This window comes from Argiope bruennichi, chromosome 8 (assembly GCF_947563725.1).
Source record: "Argiope bruennichi chromosome 8, qqArgBrue1.1, whole genome shotgun sequence".
Classification (NCBI taxonomy): Eukaryota; Metazoa; Arthropoda; class Arachnida; order Araneae; family Araneidae; genus Argiope; species Argiope bruennichi.
Genome location: NC_079158.1, coordinates 11,069,839 through 11,090,047, shown reverse-complemented (window position 1 = coordinate 11,090,047; position 20,209 = coordinate 11,069,839). Strand labels below are relative to the sequence as shown.

The window sequence follows — 20,209 nt, the reverse complement described above, 5'->3', positions numbered from 1 at the left end:
TATTTACTACTAATCTTTAATAATACAAAATGCATAATAAAAAAGAAAATAATAGAAATTTGCCAATATGATATTCAAATTAAATCTATGTCATATTTTATTTGCTAATTGGCAAAATATCTCTGGGAGAAGAAGAATAATTGAATAATTGAATATTTGATTTTTTTTTTTTTTTTTTTTTAGATTTAGCTTCTATTTGATGCTAACATAAGCACTATTCATGGACCAATCTTACTATTTTGAAACATGGATAGAGATGATAAAGATAATATCTGAACAAGCATTCTCCCCTTAAAATTTCATACAACTATCAAAGGACATTTAATTTCTATGGATTATGTAATGTAAACACACACACATATACTTTCAATGGCAAATAAAGGAGTCTAACATTTCACTTCTTGTTACTGAATTTTGATGAATTATTAACATTCTATGACTATCATTCTTCTTTTTATAGAAAAATTAAAATATATATTAATAAATATTGTGATTCAAGGGAAAAATGTATCTTTGATTTTATATCATTATAGATTTGTAATTACTGAAACAGATAGAATGATTTTCTTACCATTCATCTGATTCCTGTTCACACTGAAAATATCATGCCATTCCAGAATACACCAGTAACTGTGCATTATCTGCCACAAAGCTTTGCAAAGATCCACAAGACAAGAAGTGAAGTTTTCTGAATCTATTAGCTGAAAATAAGTATATACATATCTTGACCTATGCATTTCAATACAAAAAACAAAACAACTTCGTATTTCAAGAATCTGCATGACAATGAAATTTATACAGCAGTAAACATAAGAATAAAGAATATTCTGGGTTAATTTTTTTTTACAGCATATGTTGTAAGAACTCAGATGATTGATTTATTTTGTGTGTAAATATAAAAACTTATGACTCTCATCATATGAAGAACTCACACAAAGAATGAATTAAAAATGGATAGTAGGTATGCTGCAGACAATGAGATAAAGTAGATCTCATTTTTAAAGAAACATTATAAGCTATTCATGAAAATTCATCTCAAGCTAGTCAGTTGCATTTCATATTGTTTAGTTCATTTCAGTTAATAAGAAATTTATTTATTACTTCACATTTGAGTATATATCTAATAAGAAAAGCCCTTTTTTTCCCTTCATAAAGTTAATATTTCAATATTGTTACACTATGCACCATCTTTCATTTTGGGAAGGAGGTAAAAATGATGCTGATACTTTGAATTAAAATAATTTAATTTACAGATGATTATTACAATAGAAAGCCAGAAATTCAAATAAGTGAAGAAATATGATAATATAACTCAAAATTTAATCACAATTGGAAAGAAAAAACAAGAATATAATAGAACAATTTCCTACGCTTCATCATAACCGGCCAACTCTGAAATTTTCCAAAATAGATTTGGAACCTTTTATAGTGTTATGGGGGTGGGGCAATTCAAACGTTATGAAAACTTCTCTGTATCTCACAAATCAAGACTCACAACCTTACATTTCTTAAATAATTATTTGGCCCCAAACTGGTAGCCAAAAATGTCATCAAGTTAAAATCACTGCAAGAACAAGAAACAATATTAGTTTTAATGATAATTTATGCAGATCCAACAATATCCAGTTAAAATCACGGCAACAATACCAAAGTCAAATAACATTACTTTTTAATATAAATGTTGTCAAGTCAAAATCACAGCAAAAGTATGGAAATCAAGAATTATCCATTTTTAATAATAGTTATTAATAATTAGTATTAATGTATCAGCTAAATTGAGATAACTAATCCTCACCGCTCCACATATTAAAACAACAGCAACAACTTAAATGCTTGTAAAATTCAATTACATTGCAATGTAATTAATGATTGAGAAATTTAAATGTATATATCATGCTTTTTTCAGCACTAAAGGAGTGTTTGAATTTAATCCACTATTGCCTATATAAACTATCTACCAATAAGTAATTGGAACCTGTGATAAAAGATATAAACACAATTTATTCATTTTCAATAGTTGTAGAAGCTCCACACGAGGCAATTACAGCCTTAAATCTCAGGGGCATGCTTTCCCCAAGTTTTTGGATGATGGATAGTGGTACTTCCTTCCACTCAACTTGGAGAAGACATGCAAGTTCTTCTACCGATTTTGGACAGTTGCTGCATCCCTTAATTCGGCAATCCAACTTGTACCAGAGGTTTTCTATAGGATTCAAGTTTGAACTCTGTGCAGACCAGGTCAGTCCAATCGCTTCATTCCATTGTCCTTATATCCATCCATGGTGGAACTCGCAACATGACAAGTGGCTTTGTCATCTAGGAAATAATAATGATCCAACCCATAAAATTGCCACAGTGTAGGAAACACATAGTTGTCTAAAAAAAAGGGGAGTAGAATTTGGCATTGAGCTCACCATGAATTGGAATCAAGGGTCCCAGTCCATACATACCACGAGAAACAGCCCCAGATCATAATTCCACCTCTGCAAACTTTACTCTAGGTACAATGTAGCAGTATAGCAAATGGCGTTACGCCAATCCGAGATTCTAACTTCCAACTTCTAGAGATTGAACCTTGATTCATCATTCCAGAGAACCTGTTCACACTCATCTACAGTCCAATTTCGATGTGCCTGCACCAACTCTAGAACAAGCATGGTTGGATTTTGTAAGCAAAGGCTTATGGGCGGCAGTACGACATGGAAACCAAAGAAAGGTGTTTCCTTGTGGAGAGTTTTTTTTATTGAAACAACAGTTCTGGATGCTTGTTGGAACTCTTGGAGTATGTCGGCGTTTTATCCGAATTTCTTCGCTCAGCACTTGTCGTTCTCTGTCTCTTAGTTTCGTGTGTCTCCTGGGTCGATGCACATTCCAAAAATCACTATTCACTTTCCACTTCTTAATCACAAAAGCCACTGTCGATTTTGTAATGTTTAACTAATTAGATATGTCCCTTAAAAATCGACTATTTCTATGATATCCGACAATTGTGCCTTTTTCAAAATTAGATAGCTCAGAATTTCATGGAATCTTGCATGCGACTTATGCCAATGCTGTTCTCGACATGATATTTTAGTAAAGAAGACATGACATAGATCAGGATCACAGATAACCTCATTTGCATGGGTGTCCAAATACTTATTAGTAGATAATGTGTATAGACACAGTTTTAAAACATACGTATGCTTATATACATGCAAAGGTTCATATTGAAACTTTGAGCATTCTGCTTTATTTGCATTAGTTGTCATTGGCAACCAGTTATTTGGTCACTTATTCTTAGTATTAATTTAGTCATATTAACCAACTTTGATGATGTACAATTTTAAAATAGACTATTAATTTAAATTTTAAAATTTTATTTAAAATAGGCTTGAATAATTAATACAGAGCATTTTTAATGGTCAGTTATGTTTACAAGTTCGGGAAAATAATTGGTGAAATTGGTTCCACTGTTTAGGTTGGAGGAGGAGGGTGGGTGGGTGAGGAGGTTCTATCAAAGTTTTATTTTGCAACATTTCTCAGAATTGGACAGTGATGATACATGACTGCTACTAGACGTCACAATCAATAATAACATACCTAGAGGTCATGAGTTATCATCTTCATTTATATGATAAATTTATGTGTGTTGGTGCTCTATACACTAGACTGTTTGATCTAGAACTACCACATAATAACTTTGGAAAATAGATATGTGCATTTTAAAGTAATTTTTTTTAAAAAAAATTAATTAGAATTTGAATTAATAAAAAATGAAACGAAATTTTGGTGGAGTTTTTCAATAGTTTTTATAAAAATTATTTAATTTATAATAACAAAACATTTCTTGTATTTCAGTATTTAAGAGAAAAATTAAACAGAATATTAAACAAAGTTTATAAGCTATTATATATCAAATCAGTGCTAATAATTACATTATGTAAATGTCATATGCAAGGTATTAAATATATATCTATATTTAGCAATAAGTGGGATGTCAATTCATATGTGTATAATGCTATATATATATATATATATATATATATATATATATATATATATACAGCATTTTTAATGTTTTTAAAAAATAAGAAAATCAAATGTTGCCCAAATCTTTTTTAGATGTTATATCAATTTTTTAAAACAAAAATTTGAACATTGTTAAAAGTATTTTGGAAGTTACTAAATAAAATTAAAAATATCAATAATATTTTTACTTAAAAGTAATGATAACATCAAATATACATTATCTTTTCTTGAAACAGGAGCTGAGTTTTTAACAAAAGAAAAAAAAAAAAAAAACTGCTTTAAACATCAAGAAATTTTCACAGTGTTTAAATAGTTTCAATAATATTAAATAGTTTTAATAGTTTCGATAGTATAATGTACAAACTGTTCCTTAGTTTTTATGTTTATTTATAGAGATTATATCTAATTTTGATCTCATAGAAGTTTTGAAATGAGGCTGCCAATCTTTCTTCTTACCTGGCATAAATCAGAATACTGTCTCTTTTGGTGGCTCCGCACCTTCCCGCTGGAGTTCTTCTCTGCATATTCCAAAACAATCGTGAAAGCTGTGTTGTGGATGGCACTGGCAAAATGCATCAGTAATTGATCAACAGCAGTCTGAATGCACAAAAATAGCATTCACATATTTATAAATTTTGATTAATATATGAATAAAATACAAAACAAATCTCTGATGAAAGTGCATTTCACAGATACACACAGGTGGTTTGCAATTTGTAATCAAGGAGGTACTAGAATGTTTAAAATAAATAAATTTGTGGTGAAATTATTTCTTTTATTGTTTACAAGGCGAGTCCAAACAAAAATAAGATTTTTTTTTGTCTGATCTTAGATTATTAATACGTTTTCTAACAGAACATAAAGTGCAGCATTCTTGCTCACATAATTTGAAATGAAGATATATTAAAAAGTACAGTAACTCATTTAATAGTATTGAGGGCTAAGAGGGATCTTTAAAGCTAATGTAAATTCCAGATTTTGAAAGAGAAAGGAGCTTATCCAGAAAATGTTAACCACAATGAAAAAGAACACTTTTGAACACAACTCAAAACTTTACTATTTGATTCTTTGGACCTCTTTAAAAAAACCACAGAAAGTTTCATTTTTCATCAGTCACAAGGAAACACAGGAAATTATGGAAAGCTATATTTGATAACATCTTAGAAAGTCTCAAATAAAATCCACCTTCCCTCCACAAGTTTGGAGTAGGTATATTTAGGACAATGATATAAAGTTGAAAGCAATTACACATTACAGTTGTACATGAAATGAAATTAGAATATTTTTTAACCAAAATATTCCTTGACTATAATCATATAGTTAATATATAACTTGTATTAAATATTTGATTTTGCCAAATCTTATGCAAAATTAATTTATGTAAATAATTGGTGAAAATAAACTGAGAGCTATACATTAAAGTGATTAAGAAACTTTTTTAAAAAAATGCATTTTGATTTTACTTCAAGCAAAATTATTAATAGCTTTTTTATTGATGTTTTTGTGCATGAAATGAAATTGAAATGCTTAATAAAATGCTTATCTCTTCAAATCTCAAAAATCAATCAAATTTTATCTGAAAAGCTTTTAAAAAAGAATATGACTTGTGAAGTTGCTACAATATAGTTGTTAAAATCATTTACCTTTTCTTGAAATGAATTATATTTATTCTTAAAATCTGAATATTTTTATACTTTCAGTTAAGATAAATAAAATTAATTAAACATTTTAATTTTAGAAAAGGAAATAAAAAATGAGCAATAAACTTTAGACAATTTTCATAAATAAATTTTTTACAGCCAAGACCAATGCAGTTCTACTATATGGAGATTTTAAATATATCTAATGCAAGCTATATTATTTACCTTGATTCTTTAAGGTTTTTACTGTCCTTAAAATCATTTCATAATCAGGATCACCAATAATAATAATCATTAATAATAAACATTTTCTAAAGTCTCAAAATTAATAATTTCATAATCATATTTTAAGATTTTAGAATTGTACTATAACCTTCATTCTCAAAGTTTTAGAGCTTTGTTCTCCTGGATATCATCCCATGAGGGAATATGTGGCAATGAGGGGTTGACAAGAGTGCCAAATTTGTGCCTCTTTTTTTGAAACACTTATAAGTCTAAGTGATTTGAAGAAACAAACAAAACAGCTATTTCTCCATCAACTGGCAAACTCAATCAGATTTGGAAATTCAAAACAAGCTACATATTTCTAAGCCTACCACAAAAAATTGACCTTCTTTAAGTAATCGAAAACATGACATGCTTTTAATTCGTCTGCGAATTCGTTACATAAACATCTATTATTTACATTATTGTCTAAGGATTCGTATTGTAATTGTGGTGTAACTATTATTAAATGCTCATATATTAATGCTCAGTGTTTATTTTATTTTAAAATGACAGCTATGATTTTGCAAAAGTTGCTTGGCAAGGACCAATATGAATTTCTTTGTCTTTTTAAAATCTATAGGATTTTATTTTTAAATTTAAACTAAAATAACATTTGAGTTTTTATTATGGTCTTTTGTAATTTATCATTACTTTACCAATGATTAATATTGTGTGATTTTATTTGAAACTATTTTTGTTAAACTTGAAACATTTTTAAAAAAAATGTTGGATGCACCTTGGTTCTTGAGCCATAAATCCTCAAACCAAACCAAATCATAAGCAATCTTACTTTTTACTTTTTCACAATAAATGAAACCATGTATGAATTGAGTTAGGCTAACTATTTCTGTAACTTGCAAATGGCGATGAAAGTAAAAACAGAAATAACTAAAATTAAATTTCCTTCACTTACCTGTGTTTTACCAAGCAAGCTATAGGCCTCTTGAAGTTTTTCATAATGGACCTTATCAAAATGGGTACAAACTTTTGATAATGCCACATCCAACTGTTCTTCGGTCATGACAAGAGTATCTTGCAATTTCGTGCTCAATTCACTAATTGGAAAAAAGCTTCACATTTAGTGAATTGATAATAATAACAAAAGCAAATTTGTGTATATGTATGTCTAAGTATCAAATGTAATATCAATCATAGTATGCAAGTATCAAATTTTATGAACTTTTTAATTATTCTTTCCCCTAATGAAACAAACAAAAAATTATTTAATCACCTTAGAAAATTTTTTTTATCCTTGCTGAACGAAGATAAATGAATAAGCTATATTTTTTAATACTGAATGCATTTATGTGCAATATGTATGCTTTAGATGTATTAAAAAATAGTACCAAGAGATATAAAAAGTATTTCTAATCTTTCAAGTATATTAATTGCAGGTTGTTTTAGAATACGGCTTATTACAGCTCTCTCAATGTGAGAAGTAATTACGTTCTATATGAAGCATTAGCAAAATAGATTGTTGCGAATTTTAGGAGAAAGGGAGGGGGGGAAAAAAAAACACCTCTTTACTTTTTATTATTTTAAAAATGATTCAAAGTGAATATCATTAATTCTGGATATAGCAGAAAACTTATTTCTGTCATAAGTGAAATTAATTGCCGATATCGATTTATACTTCTGAACATAGAATATTTCCTTGTGCCAGTTTTTGAGAGTTTCCAAAAAGGCAGACAAATATTGTAAAATTCACACATCACATCTTCACTGAAATCTAAAGAGCACTAGATCCATTTGCTAATACAGTTTGGTTCTCCTTTAATATCTAAGGAAATAATCTATGAAAATAAAGAACTTTTCTCATACACATTTAAGATTTTCAAAATTTGTTTCCAATACAGTTATAAAATCTTACAAATTTGTAATTCTATCTTTTTATTTGTTTTGCTCCTAAAATATTAATTGCACATAAAAATGTAGCATTATTTTTTTGCCTCCTAACATATTTTCTGATATTAAAATGATATGTCAACATAACATTATTGAATGATCATTGGCAAATACTGTGGTTCATTTTAAGTAAAACAGCTTTCCACCATTGATTCCATAATTACAAACCATAATAAAAAAAAGATCTCAGTTCATTATTTTTTCCATTCCAAGAAGTCACTAAAAAAAAAATAAAAAAAAAGGAACGACTGATACAAAATTATTTTTATATTACATTACATATTTAATTCATCAAATAAAAAAAAAAGCAAACCTAATTGTGATTAGAACGTTTGTCAGCTACTCGTTTGATAAAGCTAGCAAATGTTTTTTAAGACAAGGAAGAAAATTAAAATTTGATTCATTATCGTTATTTGTGTTGTACTTTTTTTTAAAAACTGTATTAGAAACACTTAGAAACTTATATTTAAATTAAAATTTAAATAACAATACTTAGCTAATCAAAATTTGAGAGGAATAAAATATTTCCACATATAATATTTTAAGTGAATCATTTATCTATTCTACCTATCTTTGAATGTTTTAGAGAATGACAACTTTATTAAAATTGTTTACAAATAGTTGAAGCAGATGGGGGGGGGGGGGAATCGCAGAATATGTCAATAATTTTGTTAAATTTCACAAATGCATTAAATAAGTAGAACAATCTAAAAATTTGAAAATAAATTCTTAATAAAGACATTTTATAGATGTTTAACATGGCATAATTTATAAAGTTTTAAATTGGAAATTTCATTAGTTTGAAACATTTAAGAGAAGACGTCATCATTTTTAAACACAATTTCTCAAAAAGTAATATAAAAATTTTGAAAAAATTGTAGCAAGATATTTTAAGGCATAGATCAATAATAACTAATAGATAGTTATTTTAGCTCCAGATAGTTATTTCTTTCAACTATCCAATTATTTTGTTGAATCCCACTCAATAGTTCTATTTTATTTTAACAGAAGATGATACTACTGTTTTTAAAATTTAATATATGCTACTATTTGTATGTATGAAGTTAACATAATTGTTTTTTGATTTGTTCTTGCTCTGGACAAATACTATTATATTGAAAATGCCGATTGCTCAATACAAAAATATCACAAATAATAATATATTTAAAAGAATAATAATTGAATCATACAATGAAAATTTTAGTCCTTCATAAACCCTAAAAGGGAATTTTAATCCTTCACAAACCTTAAAATGTAATTTTACTCTTTTATAAATCCAAAAAACTTAATCCTTCATAAAGTATTTTGAAATTCATTTTTTTAATGCAATCTTATAATGAGAATTTTTATGCTTACAATTCTTAGCATAATTTAAGAAAAAAATCTCGCTGTTTATGTTTGCAATGACTCATATATCACTATTATCATTCGGTGATCGACGTTTAAATGCAGAGGAACAGTCTTCCCATATAGTATTCCTAAAAACATCTGTCTTTCGTAACCATGTTCAATAAACAAAAGCAATAAACTCTGAATTGAATGAATGGCAATTTGTATCTAATCTAGGGACTCCTGGCATCCAATGGCGTAGAGAGGGGATAAAAAAAATGCAGCTCCCATTTTTTGTGAGTTTCTATTGAAAAACCCACGTGCTTTTACAACAGCTTACTGGTCTCACTCTTGTTGCTTTTCAAACAGCTTTAAACATAGAATGAAACCATCCAAATGAGTAAAACAAGTAATGCAATGTTCAAATTTGTTTTCTTAAATTAAAAAGGACTCATAACAGTCAATATAAAAAATTTTACCAGTGATGCCCTGAAATCTCATGAACAAATTTTGAGAGAAGCTTGATGTGTTGAATCTAAATTTTGAAAAAAACTGTTTTATTATCAAAGCCATGAATTCATAGCCAAACTTAGAGAGCATTTAGTTTTATAGATGCAAATAAATTGTTGATCGGCTTTCTAATCAGTTGTTGTCAGAATAAAATAAATTTGGATAACATAGATTCAATCATAAGCAACAATTGCTCTTGACATTCAATCACTCAAATCAACTGTATAATAGTAATCTGATCAGCCCAACTGGTTTTTAGAAAGGAAATCTTTTTGCATGATACTGAAATTTTTTAACAGAACTGCAGATTTTTTGCTTCTGCATATTGATTATTATTGATATAAAATTAATCGATTCATTAACCTTTTCATGTACCTACCCTGTGGTTAGTGGTATTTCCATTCAGAAAAGTATACTATATGCGAACTAAATGGTAAAATATACCAAAATATTTTCTAAGGAAAATATCAACATATTTTGTATTAACCAAAAATTCATGCAAAAACAAATAACTCTCTACCTAATGCAGGAGAAATGCTTAAATGTGCTAGCAGCTTTCTGACATTCTAAACACAACTGGATGGCACCTGGATAATCTTCTTCCTGAAAAGTTTCAATCAGAAAAATTTAATGAAGTAAAAGCCAACATAATATTCAATAATTCAGAAAATTAATGTGATGCACATACATGCAGTCATTTTTTTAAGTCTCTCTCTCTCTCTCACACACACACACACACACACAAAATTACTGCATTATTTCAAATTATCACTCAGCATTTTGTTTTCTCAACATTAAAAAAAAAAAGGTACTAAATTCAGATTACTTAATGGGAGTGCAGGCAGGTTGAGTTTGAGAATTGGTGTGTTTACATTTTTCTTGGTTAAGAAATGAAATTTTAATTTGACTAAAACAATGGCTTTTCACTTAATCTTATCAGTACTCATTTAAAGCTAAAATGGCTATGAAATTATCTATACTAACAGGCACTGGAGAGGAAATGAAACCTGGGTGGAATTTTAGTAAGATGTCACTTACAGAAGATTCAATAGATTTTCCATAAAATCTTAACCAATGGAATTTTGTAACTGTTTTTATTTTATCCCAAATTACACATGCATTTTTGTTTATAAAAATTAAATAATATTTTACGGTCTGAATGACATACAGCCTATCCATTCTCAAAATTATTCATCACTTATCATAACATTACAAAATAAACATAATTTCAAAAATAATCCATGAAAAAAAGTAAAACAGATTTAATTAACTTTGTCATGACTAGGTAAATCATTTTAATATCTTTCAATTTGAATATTTCAATCCAAAAATAGATATCAGTATTTTTAGTTCTTGTTTAATATTTAAGGCAACAGAACAAATATTTCATAGATTTTGGTTTCTTGATCAAAAATGCGATAAAAAGTCTTGAATCCAAGTTTATATAAGAAACTGCAAGAGATAAGATGTGGGTTACTGGTAGGTAAGATGTGGGTATTATCTGGCAGAAGATCCTTTTGTAGAATAAAATGCATCAGAGCTTAAGGTTCAGAGCATAATTGTAATTTTATTCAGAAACTGAATTAAAAACCACATAGATGGAATAAAACCAGAAATGGAAGAAATTAAAAAAGAGCTGATGAATAAAATAAAATATCATGTAAGAAACTTGCTTCTTTTAAGAATGCAAAGACGCTAGCTAATATGCGGATTTTGTCCAATTAAACATAGATATCCAAACTGAACAATCTATTAAAATATGTCACACAGTTAAAATGTCCCTATATGACTGCAATTTGAGGAGGCTCTGAGGACAATAGATATTTATTGGTAAGCCTTGAATGACACATCCTTAACTGGGTGAGGAAGATATCGTACCTGTGGTTTAGAGAATAAAGCCATGGTGTTATCATAGGTTTTTATACTGTACAATTTATTTTATATATTTTATCTTTTCGTGGCAAACGGTCCTTTAGGCGCTCACTCTGAGTGAACAGCACCTATAGGCACTCAAGCAGAGTTTCTCGCTTAGAATGAATAGCATCTTTTGGCGCCGTTCATTTGTGACATATCCTATCCTGAAGTAGGTTTCTATAATGTTTTTATAAGTAATGTTTTGAATTAAAATTGTTATTATTATTATTGCTGTTTTATCGGCGTTCTGGTCAGCCATTTCAGGGAAATGACTAGCAAAATCAGCTCCGCACACTGCATTCGGAACAGCTTGCATATCGTGTTGTCTGCACAGATCTTACACCGTCACACCAGCTGCCTAGAGAGCAATTCATTTCTGAATGCTGAGCCGTGAAAAAGTTAAATTCCATTAATTTTGCCAATTTTGGAAATGAACAAATTTGGATGTTTCATCTGGGTTTGTAAAAGTCAGAACGATATGCTAGATAGATATTATGCAGCCAACATGCCTGATATTTATTCTAAATGCAACAGATGCCTTTTGAGCTTTATACTTTAGGTAAGTTCTGCAATTTTCATTCATTTCAGATTCAGCAATACAATGTTTGATCTGAAATAACACCATGAGAAAAGTTCAGATATTGATGAGGTGAGATTGCTACTGGTAGATTGGCCAACTGAGTTAATTTGCTAAGATTTTCAGCTTGGGAAGGATTGCTGTTTCAATCAACGAATCACCAGAGTGAAATTTTTTGATATTCTTTACTTCATCAATTGCTGACATAATTGATTCGTGAACCAGAAATGGTGAAAGTTTGTGAAAGATATTAATAGTCTGCATAATAAAGAATTTAGTATCAATAGTTAACATCTGTGTGATTAAGAAGAGCCATGCAAGAAAAAAAGAATTTGGGTTCCAATGGCACTGCCCCCCCCCACCTGAGATAACTTTTATATTTAATTATTAAAGATTTAGTTTTCAAATCGAACAATTTTAAACGTTAGCAGAGGATCTCATAATATTTATTTCGCCTCTATACCAGTTTTATAATTAAAAATGTACAAATTAACTGAGATGTGAAAAAAAATTTAAAATGAAGTAATGCAAAAATAAAAAGAATAGGAAATAGAAAAACAGCAGCAAAGAAATATAACTAAAAGATATTAAGTTAACTTTTTCAGGTTTATTCCCATTTAGCATTGCTGGAAGAAATAACTTTGATATATAATTATTTTATCAATTTGAACTGGAGAGAGCATCATAGAGTTCAGAAGATAATATGATATGGTTACAATTAAAGAAAGAATGAATAATATTGATTAATTAACATAGATACAATTAATTAATTTTGTAATAAAGAAATTTATACATGAAGCGATTTTAAGGATTTTTTTAATAATAAAAAACAATCATTTGAGAGCTGGAAAAGCTTAATTTTCAATGATAATTAAAACATAAATGTAATGAACAATAAAATACAAGATGAAAAAATTAGAAAAATTTAAGATTTTCAAGTCATTTAAAGGCAAGTTTTAGCAAATACAAAATAATTGATATAACATCTAACAAATACATACTTCTAGCAGTTCTCGTAATCTCACATCTGTCTCTTGCTAAAAAAGAAATTCACATATCATATCATAATGTAATATTGTTGTTCTAAATTGATAAATCAGTTAGAAATCATGTCTCCCCTGATAATAAAGAAGAAACCTGGATATCGTACCATCCAATTACTGTTTAAGTTTTAACAAAACTCTTTGAATGGCTATAATAAGGCAGTGATTTCTCAGTTGGTTCATTTTATTTGTTGATAAGGACCTCAAATAGGGAAAAAGCAATTATTTTTGTACCAATCAAATATTTTCTAATAACATAAAATATAGTTTGGCCATTGTGTGCTTATAATCACTAAAAGATATTAATTATAAAAGTTTATTCAAATTTATGTAAATTCCCATATCAGAAATTCTGAAACCCCCCCCCCCTCTTTTTTTTGTTATGGTCCCAACTTAGAAATTTTTTTAAAAAATGATGCATTATTTAATGATAAAACAACTAACAAAGAAAAAAATGCAATACATTAAAAATTCTTCTGAATTGTTCTCTTAGTATTTTTCTTTACAAAAGTAACTCAAAAACACTCTAATAAACGAAATGCTAATAGAAATGCAAACTCTACATTCAAATCTTTCATGATTGAAAAAAAAAAGAATTAAAGCTTGACAAAAACAATCAGAACATTAATTTATGACTGGAACAAGGTTTACATATTCTACAATTAACAGATATTATTTCATGCCTTTAATACTATGAGCTAAATATGTTGAAATTAAAATGAAATATAACTGATGAGCACCTTCAATAAATAATTTATCAATATGTTAAAATCAGATTCAGAGCTATTTAAAATAACATTGCTTTCCCCAAACTATGGATAACAATTATCAATAACTATAGTTGCTTATCATATCATGCTTCTTCGTGCTTATCTGATCATAGTCCTACTTCATTGAAAAAATGTATTTATATTATTTCAATTAATTGGAAGAATTACAAAAGCAGAAAAAGAAATGACAAACACATACCAAAGTCTTAATCATGCACAAAGAGCGTAGCAGGCATTTTAATTGCTCTCGCTTTCTATAACTAGCTAAAATGCCAAGGCTGGCAGTGGTGAAATCCTGCTTTGTTTGTGCTAGGAGACTTTAATAAAGAAAGAAAAGAGTGAAATTATTCAAAAGCTTATACAGAACAGTATTTAAGAACTAAAGATTTAAATAAAGATTTCATTCATAAATATATAGTTTATAAGATACTAATTTGTTTATTGCATTTTTTGATAATAAAGTCATGGATAAATTCAAAGCATTGAAATTACACCAATATTTCTAAATTACAGAATTTTTAAATTTGCAGTACAATAACTGGGAATTAGTGGTTTACAGTGCACACACAGAAATCAAATAAATTCTTAAAATATATTTTAATGCAACTAAAAAAAATGCTATAAAACAAATTATTTTTAAATCAAAAATAATTTTCTTCACTCATACTTTCAATGGTATGAGAAATAATATATATCTTTCACTTGGTTCCTGAAGTGATCGCAGCTCTTTTCACTCCTTTTAGATCCAGAAGTTTTATCAATTTTTAAAAATAAAAATTTACTAAAGCATTAAAAAAATTTAGATAATAAAAATGAACTGAACAGCATATAAAAGATATAGCATATATCCAATGGTCAAAAATGCATTTATTTGGTAAATTTTATATTGTTACAATTAATCCTTAGATGTTGCACTTTTGTTTAATCATGTTTCTACAATGACATCAACATGTAGCAGTTCTAAAAATCTTACACATGATAACAGTTTTTTTTTATGTGCTTATATTAAGAAATCTTTTTTTTTTTGTGTTAAAAATAAAAATTTTTCCATAAAACTTTCTTTATATGATTTGTTTATAGTCTGAATAATTGTTAAATGAGGAGGGAAGGAGTCACCCATTGTACAAACACTACAATGATGGTGCAGACAATGAGATGCTTATCTTTTAATGAATAAGAAAGTAATTCTGTCTTAAAAAGATTACATTTATTTTTAGATGAGTAAGAATAACCCAGTTCTATTACAAGTTTTATAGTATATTGACCTTTTTAATGAATCATTTAATTACAAAATATGCATTTGGTGACAGGTTGGTTTATCTAAAAGAATCATTATTTATATCGACAAAACTTTTTATTTATATCAACAAAAGAAATAAGGATAAAACTAAATAATATGTATTGAGCTGGTAATTTCTTGCAATTATTATTAAAGGTAAAATGTTTAATAATCAAGTAAACAAAGTTAAGCAGGAAAGCAGCAATAAAGAAAGAAACAATAAATATATATTGGAAATATACTTATTGGAAAATGACAAACTGGCACAGAATATTAAAAATGCATCTAAATATATCATTCTACTCTGCATATTACAAATGATTTTACTCGTAATTTGACTCATTATTTAATCCGATGACATTTCCTATTTATATTTAGATTCCAAGAGAAGATAAAACTGTCACACCCTTTAAATTATCTTGATTTGAGTAAAAAAAAGCAAAAGTCTATTATTTGAAGTCTTTTACTGAAACAAAATTTATTAAACTTTCAATAATCCTAATTCTTATTTTAAGTGGCTTCAGTATCTAGGCTTAAAATACTAATGAATTAAATTTCCAGGATTGCCATAATGCTTGTTTTTACCCTCAGATTAAGGTCAAGTGTATTATAATAGCTTTCAATTTTACAAGTTAAGTAATAAGAAATTTTCATAATTAAATTTAGGTTACAATATATGATTAAAAAATAATTTTGTCTGCAAGAAGCTAGTACACATTTTTTAAGAAAGCTTTTGAAATAATATTAGAAGAAACATAAGCCTGAACTACACAAAAGTAGTTAATGAACTATACCAGAATAGTTATGAACAATAGTTGGCTGAACTATTTCCAGCTAACTATACAAGAAGCTTTATTACACTATCAGATATTAAACAACAAAAAGATTCAAAAGGATTTAATATGCACAATTTTTTTTTTATAATGCATAAAGTGTATAGAACTTAAGTAAACATTTATGTTTCGACTAATATAACACAAACAAAATTATATTTTTTATAAACAAAATAATAATATACATTACAAATGAATGAGTTGTGAAGACATGTTACAATACGAAAAAAAAAATGAATTAGGAGGTTTAGATAAGTAATTGACAACACCCACATTTTCATATAAAAATAGGGTGAAAAATCATTAGTAAACAGAACAATCATTATTATGGACTTCAGCTATAAATGTCAGTAAACTACAATTAATTTTCAAATATTTGAATGTACATGGCAATGCTAATGTAAGTCCCTCCCCCCTTTAAGATTACTCTATCTCTTCCAACTTGCAATATTCATAGTCAAAATTTCAATCTCTCAAAGTTTCTGTGAATTACAAATCACATTAGCAAACACTGAAGATGCCAGTAGAGTTCCCCTCCCCTACAAAGTTGAAAATGAATAAAATTATATAAAACAATTATAGTAGCACTCCTGTTAATAGGATTAACTAGGACCCGAACCCATCAAAATAAAACAGCTTAACCTTATCCCTGCCGAAATTGAATGGAATATGAACATTATCTTCTTACTTTCTACTTTGTCCACAAATTGTGCAAGCTTCCTCCAAAGTCTTCTGCATTTCTGTGACACATTGCAACTCTTCTGCCAGAGCTGACTGGTTCTGCAGAATTAGATCTGATAATTTCTTTGAAACCTGTAATAGAAAGATATTTTCACTTTATGCATTGATAAAAAATATAACATATCTGTGGGGAATATGGTGAAAGGAATAATGAATCAGATCGTTTGTTTGTTTATTCTAGGCAATAGAATAAACAGATAACTGCTCTTATAAACATAATTCAGTTGTAAATTATTCAGTCTATTATTATGCAAGTGAATTATTAAGTGGTATAGGAATGCAAGAGACAATAACACACACATTTTTTATATATATTTAAAGTAAAGGATTCTTAGTAAAAAATGGATATGTTTATAAAAAGCATATTCTTTTCAATCAATAATTCACAATCTAAAACACATATTACCTAAGTTTAATATTCTTGTAATTTCCAGTTAGAAAGAAAAAAAAGAAATGAAAAAATATATCTTTTTAACTCAGGAATCTTTCAATTAACAATGAATGAATTTCAGGGGATTGAGATGAGCGAGGATAGAACCTGGGACCTTATGGTTCACAGTCCAGTAACATAACCAGGATACAAAAGCATATGCTCGTGTAGCGTAGTTGTTAACTGGCTTATATGCTATTCACCACAGACTCTCCCTCCAGTGAGTCAGAGGTGAGACGAACGATACGGTTGTTGAGTGGTGATGTATTTAGCTGTTGTCTAATGGGCCTATACCCAGTTGAGTAGTACCAAGTACTATGGCAAGCATGTGTGGGTGAGTGTTTGCTGATGCTGCTGCACCAAGTGAGTCTGACAACTTTGGTTGAGGGTAGATGGCGTCACAACAGCTGTATGAAGGTCAAAGGTTCATCGTCCGAGGTCACCGATTTCAGGGGATTGAGATGAGCGAGGATAGAACCTGGGACCTTATGGTTCGCAGTCCAGTAACATAACCAGGATACTAAAGCATATGCTCGTGTAGTGTAGTTGTTAACTGGCTTATATGCTATTCACCACAAATTAAACAGATAGGCTATTTATAATCATTACTAATATTTATTGAACTATTGCACCACTTATGATTCACACATAATTTAGATCACAATCATGATTGGATTATTACATGATGACAACTTAATTATGGTAAATTCTCAGCAATCCTGTAGGAACAGACAAGGTGGCTATCATTTCTACCATTTGATTTTCCCAAATATTTCCAGATTTTATAACAAATTTCTCTGACTTTTTTCAGACGTATCTAATATCTTCAGAATCTTAATTGTATGTGAAAAACTGCTTTACTTTTTTAACAAAAATAAATGAAAAATAAAAATAAATGTTCAGAAAAAAAAATGTTATTTTCACTTATTGGATTTTAAATAAGTTTCAATTATGTAAACACTTTCCTCTCTGAGCAAATATATAACCAATACTAGAAGATGGATGCCCTTCTAGGCAGTCTTTTAGCCAATTAGCCATATCTTGGAAATTTTTGTCAGTTTTACTCATGAAAGATGCTACACAAAAAAGCATACACATTGACAGATTGCTTAAGATAATGATTTGTTTCCTTTCAGTGAGGTCTTTCCTATCCATATTGTATATAAACTCCTCAAATCAGAACTGAATAATAATTCTATTAACAGAAAAAATATTTACAAACACATCACTTGCACTTTGGTAGAATGCTTAAGTCTTGGTTGATTTTTATATCAGAAGGCAATATACATTCAGAATCCACCAGAATTGAAATATACATATTTAGCTTACTGATCACACAATATATACAACAATGCCATATATAAATTTAAGGGAAATATAATTTTAATAAAATGATATGCAGCTAAATACACTCAACTGGAATCAAGTTCATATCAATAAAACTTACCACATGCAGCTGTGATACCAGTTTTGTTCTTTCATTAGCAATTTCATTGATGTCGGGAACTTCAGGAACTTCCTAGTAAATGATCAAAATGAAGAAAATTGATTACTGGATGGACAAATTATTTAATTATTTATATTACATTATTTGATTATACTAATGCAGTGAAAACAGCAATTTTCAGTTTAACAAGAAAATCTCCAAATGTTTTACATATTAATAAAATGCTACAGATAATATACAGGTTTTTATACATTTAATATAAAGCTACTGGTTTTCTAATTCAATAAAAAATAAATATTATTCCATAAATAATAATTTTATGGAATTTAGATATAAAAATGAAAGTTAATTGACCCTTATTAATTTTTTCCATCAAATCTAGTAAAAAAAAAAATTCGTTACTTCTATAAAAATTTTGTTCAAAATTAAAACTGAAAATTAAATTACTTTGGCAGATAACCATTTCCTATACAATGGGCAGTGATCTAAGAGAGAAGCCATAAAAACTTTCACTTCTTTTAGGCTCTTCAAATATTTGAATGGAAAAATAATAATATAATTTTGGATTAAAATATTTCGACAGATTTTGTTAAATAATCATTTTAAATCAAAGTTTTTAGAATTCATTCCTCATTTTCTGTTTATTACAGATAAAAATTTTTAAAAAGAATAATTGCAGAATGTTACTCTATAAGACCTTGTATGAAACTGTTGGCTTAAAACTTAAAGTTGGAAAAAAGAAGCTTTGTAATTACCAAGAAGTTGGATATAATAGGGCTGTTATTTTGAGGTAATATTTAATTTTGAGATGGAGCAGATTGCTTAAAACCAAATAAAAAATTATAATGTGTATTATTGCTGAATTGTTCATAAATGAAGTTAGTTAAATTTTGAATCAAACATTTTTCCTAATTTGGAGTATCATTATGCACATAGTGAATAGAAATAAATTAATATTAACAGATTTAAGATACATTTCAGCCAAAAGTTTTTTTTTTTTTTTTTTTTTTGTATTTTGTAAATTTGTGATGATAATTTAACCTCCCTTCCTACTGTAGGGAGATTACTATGGACAGAGTTAATACTCAAGTATGCAAATTTTACCTAAAACAGTTTTTATATTTTCAGGTTGTGTCAATATTACGTAAAATGTTTTCTACTTCCAAAAAGGTTAGAGAAAAGAGAAATTGAAAAATTAAGTTTCACAAAACTATTCTTCAGTGCAGGAACTTTCATAAAGGAACTAAGGCATATTTTCTATGGACAATTTATCCAGATATATAACAATATGTCCACATTTATTGTGGTTCAATAGCTAATTTCTAAACCATTAAGAGATAGATAAATAGTTTCAGCTAGAAAAATACTTTAAACAAAAGGTGAAATTTTGATGCTTGATTCATAAAATTATTTTTATTACTTATAACATTTTTGCTGAAAAAGTTTTGAATTCTAACTTTTTATATGGTTTCCTAGTCCTAACAATCTTGTTTAGTAAAAAACTTTTAATAAC

General features: G+C 28.1%; 1 protein-coding gene across 1 annotated transcript in view; it reads right to left on the bottom strand.

Annotated features, from left to right (window-relative positions):
* The window catches only part of LOC129980980 (syndetin-like), a 67,994-nt gene that overhangs the window by 32,196 nt on the left and 15,589 nt on the right, over nucleotides 1-20,209 (bottom strand). The window contains exons 4-11 of the mRNA XM_056091542.1: nucleotides 18,697-18,768; nucleotides 16,767-16,891; nucleotides 14,166-14,283; nucleotides 13,155-13,190; nucleotides 10,183-10,265; nucleotides 6,832-6,973; nucleotides 4,468-4,608; nucleotides 572-701 (exon numbers count right to left, since the gene is read on the bottom strand). Of these exons, the coding sequence (XP_055947517.1) occupies nucleotides 572-701; nucleotides 4,468-4,608; nucleotides 6,832-6,973; nucleotides 10,183-10,265; nucleotides 13,155-13,190; nucleotides 14,166-14,283; nucleotides 16,767-16,891; nucleotides 18,697-18,768 (847 nt within the window). The remainder of the gene's footprint in view (nucleotides 1-571; nucleotides 702-4,467; nucleotides 4,609-6,831; nucleotides 6,974-10,182; nucleotides 10,266-13,154; nucleotides 13,191-14,165; nucleotides 14,284-16,766; nucleotides 16,892-18,696; nucleotides 18,769-20,209) is intronic.